At 38.6% G+C, this 13,214-nt stretch overlaps 1 protein-coding gene across 1 annotated transcript in view; it reads left to right on the forward strand.

Moving 5' to 3' along the window:
- The window catches only part of Dennd1b (DENN domain containing 1B), a 204,527-nt gene that overhangs the window by 142,834 nt on the left and 48,479 nt on the right, over positions 1-13,214 (forward strand). The window contains exon 15 of the mRNA XM_021198568.2: positions 3,787-3,888. Within this exon, the coding sequence (XP_021054227.1) occupies positions 3,787-3,888 (102 nt within the window). The remainder of the gene's footprint in view (positions 1-3,786; positions 3,889-13,214) is intronic.

Here is a 13,214-nt window from a genome sequence, read left to right on the forward strand (position 1 = left end):
TGAACTCCGGACCTTTGGAAGAGCAGTCAGGTGCTCTTACCCATTGAGCCATCTCACCAGCCCGCAGTCAGTGCTCTTAACCGCTGAGCCATCTCTCCAGCCCCCAATTCTAACTTTCTTTTGGTATTTAACTTATGCTTTGTAAATAGCATGCTTATACAATTGAAAATTGATTGCTGTTGCTCTCCTTACAGAGAAAAACATAGAACCAAGTGTTGTCATGGTAAAGAGACTTACACAAAATAAAAGATATTTAGTTTTTTCTTTTCTTTAGTGAGCAACAACTTAGCTTTTTTTAAAGAATGCAAATATATGACCTCAAACTTCTATGCTATATGACTTGAAGAAAACAAACAAACAAACCAAGAACATTGATAAGAACATAAGACCTGGGAACCATACAATCTGTGTTTGAGTCCTGGACCAAGGCGTTTTAAACTTCATGCAAATTGAACCTCAGTGCTTTTGTTGTCTAGTTGAGAGGAAATTCTATTTCCTGTGTTGCGTGCACAGACCAATACTTCTCTTGCTATGACAAAGAACAGAAGAACTTACAATGGAAAGATTGATTTTTAGCACAGAGAGGCCTAGTGGAAGTAAGTGGTAGAATTCACGACAAGGATGCATGTGGCAGAAGTTCCTTATATTTTGTAAATAAGGAAAGAGCAGGGCTTGAATCAAAGTTACCCTATAAAGCCTGCCATGACCCATTTCTGCTAGCTATGTCTCAGATCCCAAAGAGTTCTCGGTCTTCAAACTGAAGCACCCCAGTTGAAGACTGGCTGTCCAAACAAGTGAGCCTATGGGGGCTCTAGTATTAAACTATTAATGCTGCCAATGGCCCCCAGAGTTCACAGATGACTAATAAGGTTCCAAAACACTTAATAGAGCTCCAAAGTTTTTATGGTCTTACTAGTCCAATGGCTGTTCAAGTCCAAATGGCAAAGTCTCTGAACTGTTAGGTTTGAGCCACTGTAAAAGAAAAAAACAAGCTCTACGTTCCCAGTACACAACTAAACAGAATAATTGTTCCCTTTTTGAAATGGAAGAGCAATTGTATGGAAATTCTGGATCAAAGAAAGAGAAGGATGACCATTAAACTTGAAGCTCCACATCTGGCACATGTAGGCTAGTGGTGTCATTACCTTGGCTCCAACAAGGCTTGGGTCATCCCACCTAATGTGTCTATTACCTAAAACACACATAGCATCTCTCTTACCACTTTCAGTCAGTGCCTGTAACTCTCCCTGGAAAATATCCTATTTTCTTGACATCTGTACCCTAGACTCTATTGCATCTTAGGCTACAGTGAATCCAACTCACTAACAATTTGTCTTTACTTTTTTCTGAGACCTTGGTGCCAGCCTCAATCCAATGATTTTTCTATTCTGTATGTTTGTATCATCAACACCACATGGTTGGCACCACTTCTGCTGCCTGTGTAAGATGTATCTGGGAACCTAGGAGCCATTGGTATAGTCATCTCTGAATGCCTGCATGACTGAATCCAGCAAAACTCTTCCATAGGTGTCTCTGAGCAGGATGCCTATGCAGTAGCTTTCTGTGTTCAGGCACTCAGGTTTTGTTTTGTTTTTACAGACATTGCCCTTTTAAATGAAAGTGTAAAAAAATTAATTTGGAAAACACAAAACAAAAAAAAAAACAAAAAAAAAAAATGAAGTTGGATCCTTTAACGGTGAAGTCTTGTCCTTTAGATCCCTTTGCTATATAGTCTCTGCTATCTGAAGTTCTCAAAGAATAAATTTTTAAAAAGGTTTACTGAATAAGTGTTTGCGAACTTTCAGTTTCTTTCATCAATCAATTTTATTGATTCATTGATTCATTGACTATTCTTCCAGTGTAAGTATGATGCTGGCTCTAGTAACATGAATACAGTAGATACATCTTTAACAGGATTGCTTTTTTTATTTTTTTATTTTTGCTTTTGTTTGTTTTGTTGCCCTTGCACCCTTAAATGAAATTTTTATGGAGTAGTAGAGTAGTAGTTTTGGTCTACTTCATTTACCCACAGATTATTTGTGTAAACCCATCCAGTTTGTATGTGTAAGGTTCAGAAATCTTCTATAGCTCTTTCTGTCAAAAGTCACTGTAAAGTTTGTAATATCATTTTTGTGATGGGTCATTGTCTGGTGAATGTTAGTTTATGACAATACTTGATAGATTATTTCAGCCTTCCCTCATAGTTTGTATTCTCCCTCTTTACTAGACACGTCACCAAAGACTTAGAAAAACAACTAAGAACACTGAGGTCCAGTGAGGTGGTTCAGCTGATAAGAGGGCTTGCAGCTAGGCCAGATGGTCTGAGGCCTCTCCTCTGCCTTCCAAGTGCTGGGATTAAAGGCCTACACTACCACCACCTGGCTAGAAATTAAATTTTAGTAGTATAAAAATAATAATTTAAGAAAAACCCCCAACCAGGCATGGTGGCAGCATACACTAGCTGTGAGTGATGGATGAGCGCTTCAAATGAGGCTACCATGGACACATCCATAGAAACTGCATCTTGGATTTCATCTAATTTTTATGTTTTATACTAATGAAGCTGTGGCTAATTTCCTTGAAATGGTAGTTGTGTAACATCATTAATTCCACCAGAAAAGGCAGCAATTTAATCACACTGTTATTAGTCATTACTTTTATCCACACCAGAGTCAATTTCTAGCATTTTACTTACAGACTTCTTTAATCAGAGCACTGAGTCTCTTTAACAATTAAATTATAATTGATAATTTTCAGTTCTAGTATGATTTTTAATGCCTTACTGCAACCGCATGATTGCTAAAAATTGTATTTTATTGACTGCATTGTCATTACTCTCAACTCTCCTTTTGAACATGAAATACAATCATTTATCTGTATATATGTCAAGTATGCCAAGTGAACTGTGGACGTGTTGGGGAATGGGCATTGGGAGAAATCAGCCAGCAAGGGATGGCTCTGCAGGTATATGAGAATAACTGGGTGTGAAGTATGAGTCCTGGTAGGTGAGAGACGGGGCACATCTGGTAGAGTACACCTCAGACGCTTCAAAGATGTCATTGGTTAGCATTGAAGGCAGTTGCCAAGTGGAATCTAATGCAGAACAGTGAGTCAGAATTGTATTTGCAATCGTTAAGAGAAGGTAATTATAAAAATTTTCATTATTTGAAAACCAACCAGTGATCATGAGTAATATAAGTGGCAAAATCAGGAAGCAGTCTTTACAGCAAGAAGAATGTTGGCACTGGGGAAGATGCTCAGTGGTTAAGAGCACTGACTGCTCTTGCACAAGACCTATTTTTGATTCCCAGCACCGACATGATGATTGCTAACCACCCATAACTCCAGATACAAGTTATCCCATACTGTCATCTGTATCAAGCATACATATATGCAGGCAAAATATTCAGATATCACATACAACAATGAATAAATCTGATGTGAGAAAAAAATGTTTAAAAATGTCTAATCAGCAAGAAAAGTAATCTGTAGACTTTCAAGTTGTTGTAGTATACTTGATATTTTTACACTTAAAAAATCAAGCTACCAATGTTAAATATTTGCACTGAGATTGAGCAGTTTTAAGAGCATAGGGCTTCCCTAGAGGAGGCCTGTTGCACAGGCGTTTCAGTAGAAAGCTGTTCCTACAAGCTTGCACTGCTATGCAGGATCCATTTTTGATTTTGTATCTCATATCCCCTGTGACATTCAGTGTGTCTCCTAAAGAGACTAGTTCTCTCTGACTGACCTTTTATTGATGTTCTCAACAACTTTACTTCTGTCTAGGGTGAGCCCATCACCTTCTGTGAGGAGAGCTTTGTAAAGCACCGCTCAAGCATGATGAAACAGTTCCTGGAGACTGCCGTTAACCTTCAGCTCTTTAAACAGGTAAGTGTGAGCCTACGCACATTTGCTCTGTACAGGGAACACTGCCATGCAGCACATATCTGCTGCCCTAAAACTACATCCAGGTTTAAAACAAACAAACAAACAAACAAACAAACATGTTCTGAGAAATATCTTCTCTGTGTCAGGAGGTTGTCTTTGTATGGTAGGAAGAAGAATGCCTTGTAGTCCTCCTGTGTCAGAGCACTCTGGTAATATTGTATGCTGTTGAAATGCTAGGGAGGGTGCGAAGGGGGACAGCGCACCAATGCTTGGTCCTGAAATCATATATCTGACTAACAGTGTGGAACTGATTTATATTTAGGGGTGTATGTGTATGTGTGTGTGCATGTGCATGCGTGCAATAACAATTAATGAGAAAAGTGGCCATGAATTTGAAAAAGAAAAAAAGGGGAGGGTTTGGAGGGAGGTAAGGAAAGGGAGAATTATTTAATAATTATTTTATAATCTCAAAAATGAAAGAAAAATATCTGAAATGCCTCAGGAAACGTTGATAATTGCAGGGATGCACTGTTGAAGGCTGTATATATCACGGAAATGAACCTGCGTGATGAACACACTGAGACCATCACAGATAATCCAACTGATAATATCAGTCTAAATCGGAGCTATAGTCTATGTCCTGAGTTTTATTTATGACGTCTAATTATTATTTCAGAGTAGCCAAGATTGACATCATAATTCAAGCATTTTAGTTTAGAGAGATACTAGGTCTTTTTTTTTTAATTTTAAACAAATTTTTATTAGATATTTTCTTCATTTATATTTCAAATGCTATCCCCAAAGTTCCCTGTACCCCCCCCCCNCCCCTGCTCCCCTACCCACCCACTCCCACTACTTGGCCCTGGCCTTCTCCTGTGCTGGGTCATATAAAGTTTGCAAGACCAAGGGNCCTCTCTTCCCAATGATGGCCGATTAGGCCATCTTCTGCTGCATTTGCAGCTAGAGAAGCGAGCTCTGGGGTACTGATTAGTTCATGTTGTTGTTTCTCTTATAAGACGGGGTCTCACTATGTACCTTTGCCTGGTCTGGAACATCATATGCAAACTAGGTTGTCCTTGAACTCACAGAGGCATGTGCCTCGTATGTTGTTGGTTTTGTTTTTGCTTTGCTTTGCTTTTGTTTTTATGTTTATATGCGTAGGCTATGTGAGTTTTTATATATCAGATGTTTACAGGGAATTTTGGAGGCCAAGGGAGGTCAGATGTCCTCTGGATGCTAAAACTTGAACCCTGATCTTCAGCCACAGCACAAAGTACTTTTAACTACTGAGCTATCTGCAGCTGAGTGCCGTGTGTTTTGTTTGTAGTATGTGATCACAAATCTCTTAGATCAGGGTGTCTTAGCTTCTATTTACACAATCTACATTTACTTAACACTACTTGATTGTCTTATTCTGCATAGCAATTTTAAATATAAAACTAGCTCTGCATGCAGCGTGTACCCACACTCAGACTGTGTTGTGAGCAGGTCAAAGCTAGGATTCAGACATCAATGCCTTTGAGAAGCACCGGACTAACAAAACTGTTCCTGCAGAAAATGCCATCCAATTGAAAATTACCTTCAAATTAGGTATGAATTCGGTTTTAAATTAGGTATGATGATGACTTAATGCTATTCATATTTTGATGTAAAATAATTTGTGGCTAAATATGCTTTGCGATAGTATAGTTGTCTTTTAAATAGTTTTACCTCAAGAAGAGGCATATATAAATTTAGAACAGAGATCTGAATATTTGCTAAGATAAAGTTGTTCCTTTGAGCTCCCTGTCTCTTGTTATCTCCAAGCTGATACTAAGTTAAGTGCTAGAGTATAACAGTGCAGCCCAGGGCCATCTAATGTGTGTGTGTGTGTGTGTGTGTGTGTGTGTGTGTGTGTGTGTGTGTGTGTTTTAATCTGTTAAGAAGCTATACTGCATACCATTATTAAAAATGTGTTATGGGCTATTGAGATGACGCTAGGGTAAAGGTACTTGCTACCACACCTGACATCCTGAGTTCTATCCCTATTATAACAGTGTAACAACATCCCATTAAAGAAGAATATAATCACTGAAGTTACAGGAAACATTTATCTGTAGGTTAGATCTAAGTATCCTTGAGCTAAAGAACTATATGAAATAGAAACCACCCAGAATACAGTGCATAGAGACAAACATTAGATAAGGTAGGAAGTCAGGAGATAGAGGATATAAAGAAAATGTCCATATACCATGTAATTCCAGAAGGTAGAAGAGAAAACAGAGCAGAGACAGTAGTTGCAAGAATCATACCTAAAACAGTGAAATGCTAAATATAATTGATTTGCAAAGTTCAGCATATCCAAATTAAAGAAGGGATTTATATCCACATGTAATATCAGCTATAAAAGAGTAGAGAAATAGGGAGTTTTAAAATTTATTTTAGATGCACATGATGCAGTGCTCACAGCCGCTAGAAGAGGATGGCAGATCCCTGGAGCTGGAATTGCAGGAGATTGTAAGCTTCTCCAGAGTGCATGTGGGAAGTGAACTTGGACCCTCAGGAAGAACCGTGGGTGCATTTAGCTGCTGAGCCAACTTTCCATATATATATATATATATATATATATATATATATATATATATATATATATATATGAATAATTGTAATATAAGTAGAACACTACATTAGGGAAATAAACTAATTGTAATAAAAGTAAAAATAAATTATGTGAATGAAGTATTACACAGTTGTGCATATGTGCATGTTGAGTACTTTTTCAAGTATCCAAATGAGCAAAAATTATATTTATGATACATGATTATGCTATATGATAAGAATGATAAAAAACTTAAGGCAAAAACCAAGCTGAAGTGATTGTGGTCTTTTCTGTAGAGATGGACTATGCTGCTAGGTTTTTTGTCAACCTCAAACATGCTGGAGTTGTCTGGGAGGAAACCCTCAATTGAGAAAATGCCTCCATAAGATTGACTGTAGGCAATCCTGTGGAGTACTTTCTTAATCAGGGATTGATGTGAGTGGGCCCAGCACGTTATAGATAAAGCCACCTCTGGACTAGTGGTCCTGGGTGCTATAAGAAAGCAGGCTAAGCAAGCCATGATGAGCATGCCAGTAAGCAGCACCCCTCCATGGCCTCTGCATCAGCTCCTGCCTCCAGCTGTCTTCCTAGAATTCCTGCACTACTTCCTAGATAATGGACTACAAGCTGTAAAATGAAATAAAGCCTTTCTTCCCCAAGTTGCTTCTGCCCATCATGTTTTATCCGAGGAAAGGAATCCTTAACTGAGACAGAGGCACAGAGAGGGGCATTTAAGTCCTGTTGGATTATTATTTAATTATAGTATCTTATATTTACTTTGAAAACTTTAATTGACAAAACTGTTTGACAGTTACGACTTGATGCATATTCACGTAGACACATATGTATCCACATATGCAGCTTGGGGTGCTCACACTCTGCTAGATAACTCTAATCTGACATAGTTTTTGGTAGTGAGCACACACAAAGTTTACTCAGCAAATTAGGAATAAATACTGAGTTGTCATGAACTGTGGCAAACATGTTGTAAAAGATGTTTTGATTATTAACATGCCCCTGTGTTCAGCACCCCTGCTCTCCTAATCTAGCCTGCAGCTAAGTGGTTTCATTGACAAAGCATCAGGTGCGACACACTTTCCTTTATCATCAGCATTGACTATTGAGCTTTTAGATTCAGATATTAATTTTGGTATTTTGTGAAGGCATTTTTTGGTCATGTCCCCGGATTAGACTCTAATGGGTTGAGTTCTTATTGACGTTTGACTTGTAAATCCCTCTGTGTCTGCTTCCACATCTGTGATGGGAGTTGAACTGGACTACTAAGCCTCAGCTGCCTTTACCTCTTACATTACATGATACCATGAAATAAACAGAAAGCTTAGAGAGACGACAGTGAGTTCCATTTGCATTAATTCCTGCTTAGATAATAAATTTGGATGGAATTCCAGAAATAATTCCTCAAATCCATGATTTTGACATTACCATACTTCTCTACATTGCAACTTTATGAAGAGTTAAGCCATATTTTTAAGTTTCTTGCCTTTATTTAATACTATACTAATACAATAAGGAAATTTTTGTGTATTATTTACTATTAAATCCACTGGTTAAAAAAAGTTTCTTTGCTTATGTACTTGCCAAGGTTAAGATCATGGCTGAGTTTAGCATGTTAGTCTTAAAATCTAGATTTATTCTGTGACTCTAAGATCTCTCTGTGACCATAGGCCCTCTTGACTGGCAGTGTAGATTACTGTTAGGATATTTGATTAATACTAAAGGATCTCTAATTACATAGACAGTTCACCCCCACCCTCCAAAAGAGAAAAAACAGTTCGACTTATGCAATTGCTAACTCATTTGAGGAAGAAAATGGTAGGAAAGATTTCAGTTAAACATATGTATTTTATTAATCATCTCAAATCTTTATCTTTTATAACCTAATATAAATATGTATTTACTCAATGTTTTTATATAACAAGTACCCGTTCATGTATAGATTTATAAGGAGAATACATTTTGAGTATAGTTTATCCGTACTGTTTCACGTATGAATACTGGCCCCTCTCAGCCCACCCTCTTTCATCTCCCAGTCACCGAGGCCCACCAAGGCTTCTCTCCGCAAACCTGTCTTTGGGATTCACTTCCGTGAGTTTGTGTCATCTGTGTGATGAGGGATTTGGAGCTATCTGTTGAGGCCTGGTGGGCTCAGTTACAAGTGCATAACTCTCCTCGAATCTGTCAGGAGTGAGTGAGTGAGTGTAGTAAGAAGGGCCTCCGGAGCCCTTCCCCTTCCAGAACCCACTGCATAAAGGGCCAGTATTGTGTGGGCTCAGTCTGGGAAACCACAGTACTTTTTTAGAGTATGGGGAAGTGTCTGTATATTATGATGTCTACTATTTTTTTTTTCTAAAACACCTCTATAAAGTATAGCATTGTGTGTTTTAAAGCAAAGCATGTCAAATTACTGCTAAAATCGCCATCCTCTGACTGTTATTTGTAAGGAATGTTACACATTCAGTTAAATAGACCCTATTTGTCTTTGAGTGTACACAAAGCCAAAAGTAAGCCCACAACCCGTCCTGTGTCTGGGAACATGCCTGTCCCACCGTCAACCCACAACCCGTCCTGTGTCTGGGANCATGCCTGTCCCACCGTCAACCCACAACCCGTCCTGTGTCTGGGAGCATGCCTGTCCCACCGTCAACCCACAACCCGTCCTGTGTCTGGGAGCATGCCTGTCCCACCATCAACCCACAACCCGTCCTGTGTCTGGGAACATGCCTGTCCCACTGTCACTTCCTTCTGTTTCAGTCAGGGTTCTTTAGAAAACAGAGGTTTCAGATGAAGCTCTGTCCACACCTGTAGTAATAATTATCCTGTGTTGCCGTAATTTGTCTCTTTTGTATACCTGCCTTCACCTTTGTGAAGCATTCCCTAGTTCCCTATGTTCCCTACCTCCAATGTCATTGAATCTGCAGTATTTTTCTATGCCTATGTTTTCCCATTTTGTTAAGAATATATTGATCATTTGTTTTGTGTCAGGAAGAATCACTTTAAATAGTTGAATTTCAGCTACTTTCATAGGGCTGAGAATCTTAGTGAAGGAATGGCTAACTAACAGAAGATATGAAAAATACGTAATAAATGGAAATCAGAGAGGGCTCCATCCAGGCACCAGCTCGGCCTCTCTGCATTCTGTGATCTCTATGGATGTTGTCCTGGGCAGTGAGACTCCTCTGTCACCTTGCTGAGAGTAAACCTCTGCCCTAGCGTAGGCTTGGGTTGTTGGGAGAGCTCCACTGGACACCCTCATCAAACCATTCAACAAATGCAACCCAGTCCTGCTACTGGGAGACTTGCCTGGCTACAGTAAGAGACTTCAGACTTAGTATCCTGCATTACCAGGAGTCACCACTAGGACCCCCTCATAGATTGCAGGAAGTTTCCACTGCAGTGCATTTCATACTACTCCCCCTTTAGGGCCCCCTCCCAGTCTCTTCCTACATCCCATCTCTTCCCCCTCTTCACCTGCAAATCTATTCTGTTTTCCCTTCCCAAGGGAGATCCTCACCTCTACCCTGGAGCCCTTCTCTACACCTAACCTTGATGCATCTAGGGACTAAAGCTTGGATATTATTTACTTAATGGCTAATATCCACTTATAAGTGAATACATGCCTTACTTGTCTTTCTGGGTCTGGTTATTTCACTCAGGATGATTTTTTTTCTAGTTCAATCCATTTGTCTGCAGATTTCATGTTGTCATTTTTTGAAAATAGTTCAATAATACTCCATGGTGTAAATGTTCCAGATTTTCGTTATCCATTTTTCTGCTGCAGGACATATAGATTGTTTCCATTTCTTGTTATGAATAAAGCAACAGTAAGCATGACTGAGCAAGTGTCCTTGTGGTAGGAAAGAGCATCCTTTGCTTATATGCCCAAGAGTGGTATAGCTGGGTTTTGGGGCAGATAGATTTCCAGTTTTCTAAGAAGCAGCCATTTTGATTTCCATAGTGGCTATACATGGTTGCACTTCCCATCTTCAGCCCCACCCCCTCCCTGCCCACCAGCAATGAAGGAGTGTTTCCATTGGTTAATGTCCTCACCAGCATGAGCTGTCATTTGTATTATTGATCTTACCCATTCCAACAGATATAAATTGGAATCTCAAAGAAGTTTTTATTTTGTATTTCCCTGATGGTTAAGGATGCTGAAATTTTCTTTAAGTGTTCTTAAGCCATTTGAGATTTCTATGTTGAGAATTCTCTGTTTAGATCAGTACCCCATTTTTAAATTGGTTTATTTGGTGTTTTTTATATGTAGTTTCTTGATTTCTTTATATATTTTGGATATTAGACTTCTATTGGATATAGAGTTGGTAAATCTCTCCTCCCATTTGGTAGGCTGCTGATTTCTGATTGTTCTACTGCCAGTGTCATTTGCCTTACAGCTTGGTTTCATGAGATCCCACTTGGGCTCAGTGCCTGTGCTCTGTTGTGGTCAGTGTTCTGTTCAGAAATTTGTCTCCTGTGATAATGTGTTCACAGCTGTTTTCCCATTGTCTCTTCTATCAGGTTTATGGTGTCTGGTTTTATCTTGGAGTCTTTTATTCCTTTGGACTTGAGTTTTGTGCAGGATGATGAATGTGGATCTATTTGCATTCTACATGTAGATACCCTGCTTGACTAGCACCACTCATTGAAGATGTCTTTTTTTTTTTTCCTCTATGTATTTCTGGCTTCTTTATCAAAAATCAGGTGTCCATAGGTGTGTAGATTTATGTCTGGGTCTGCAATTTGGTCCCATTGATTGACACGTCTATTTTAATGTCAGTATGCTGCAGTTTTTATTACTGTAACCCTGTAATAACAACTTGAAATCAGGGGTGCCCATAATGTTAGCAGTTCTTGTTTGAATTGCGGCAGTCAGGATTGTTTTAGCTGTCTTGGGTTCTTTATTTTCCATATGGAGTCAAGAATTGTCTTTTAAGGTCTGTAAAGAATTATGTTGGAATTTTGATTAATTAATGGGGATTGCATTGAATCTGTAAAAACCCTTGGGTAGGATGACCATTGATTACTATGTGAATTCTACCAATCCATGAGCATGGGAAATCTTTCCTTCTTTTGAGATCTTCTTGAGTTTCTTTCTTAAAAAGACTTGAAGATTTTGTCATACAAATCTTTCATTTGTTTGGTAAGAGTTACTCCAAGATATTTTATATCTTTTGAGGCTATTGTGAAAGGCGTTTTCCCCCTATTTCTTTCTTAATCTGTCTTTTGCATAGAGGAGGGATACTTATTTATTTATTTATTTATTTACTTTAGTTGATCTTGTATCCAGTGACTTCATTCAAAGCTGTGTTTATCAGCTATAGGAGTTCCCTGGTAGAAGTTTGAGGGTCACTCATATATACTATCATATCACCTGTGAAATATAATATAGTATAATATATAAAATTATTCATTGACTTCTTTCTTTCCAATTTGTTTTCCCTTGACTGCTTCAGTTGTCTTATTGCTCTAGCTAATAATACTTCAAGTACCATATTGAATAAATATGAAGAGAGTGGAAAAACTTTGGATTTTTGTTTGAGTTTCTCTTTATTTAATTTTAAGTTGACTAGAGGCTTGCTGTAAATAGCCCTTATTATGTTTAGGTATATCCTTTATTCCTATTATTTCCAGGACTTTTATCATGAAAGAGTATTAGATTTTGTCGAAGGCCTTTCCTGCATCTAATGAGATATCATGTGTTTTTTGTCTTTCATTTGGTTTATGTGATGAATTACATTCACTGATTTTTCATATATTGAGCCATCCTTACAACTCTGTGATGAAAATAACTTGATCATGGTGGATAATTTTTTTTATGTAGTTTTGTCTTTAGTTGACCATTTTATTGAGTATTTTTCCATCTATTTTTCCATTCATATGGAAATTGGTCTATAACTCTTTTCTTTGGTGATTTGTTGCGTGATTTGGGTGTCGGGGTAACTGTGGCCTCATAAAATGAACTGGGCAATATTTCTTCTGTTTTTATTTTGGGAAATAATTTGAGAAGCATTGGTTTTAACTCTTCTTTGAAAGTCTGGTAGAGCCGGGCGTAGTGGCGCACGCCTTTAATCCCAGCACTCGGGAGACAGAGGCAGGTGGGTTTCTGAGTTCGAGGCCAGCCTGGTCTACAGAGTGAGTTCCAGGGCAGCGAGGGCTACACAGAGAAACCCTGTCTCAAAAAACCAAAAAAAAAAAAAAAAGTCTGGTAGAAGGTGGTACTGGTTTTGAAGGCATGAAATGGTCATGAAGAGTGGCTGAGGCTCAGCACTATGAGAGGCCATGGAAGGCCATTCGTGAAGGTGCAGCCTCAGTTGTAATTGATGGCCCAGGACTGAAGGGGTCATGCAGTGTTTTGGAGATGCCGGTATCATGAGATGACCTCCAAGAACAGCAGCAGCCGTGGAGTACAGACATCTGGAACCTAGAAGACAAGCTGTGTGCTACAAAGGACAGGGCTGGAGAAGTGACCCAAGCCCTTGGAGGAGCCCAGAAGATCGTGAGTTGGATCCCAAACATTGGACAGTTGGAGTTTAGTTTTTGCTTTTGATTGTGACTGTGCGCTGATATATTTTTCCTCTTGAAGAAAGAAGATATTTTATTGGAGTCCACAGTCAAGAGACTTTGAATTTTTAAAAGAATTTGTGGATATTTTAAAGGGATTGAACTTTTAATATTTAAAGACTGTGGGACTTTTAAAGTTATTTAGATCTTGGGGATGAATAAGAATGTA

This window comes from Mus pahari, chromosome 5 (assembly GCF_900095145.1).
Source record: "Mus pahari chromosome 5, PAHARI_EIJ_v1.1, whole genome shotgun sequence".
In the NCBI taxonomy this organism is placed as follows: Eukaryota; Metazoa; Chordata; class Mammalia; order Rodentia; family Muridae; genus Mus; species Mus pahari.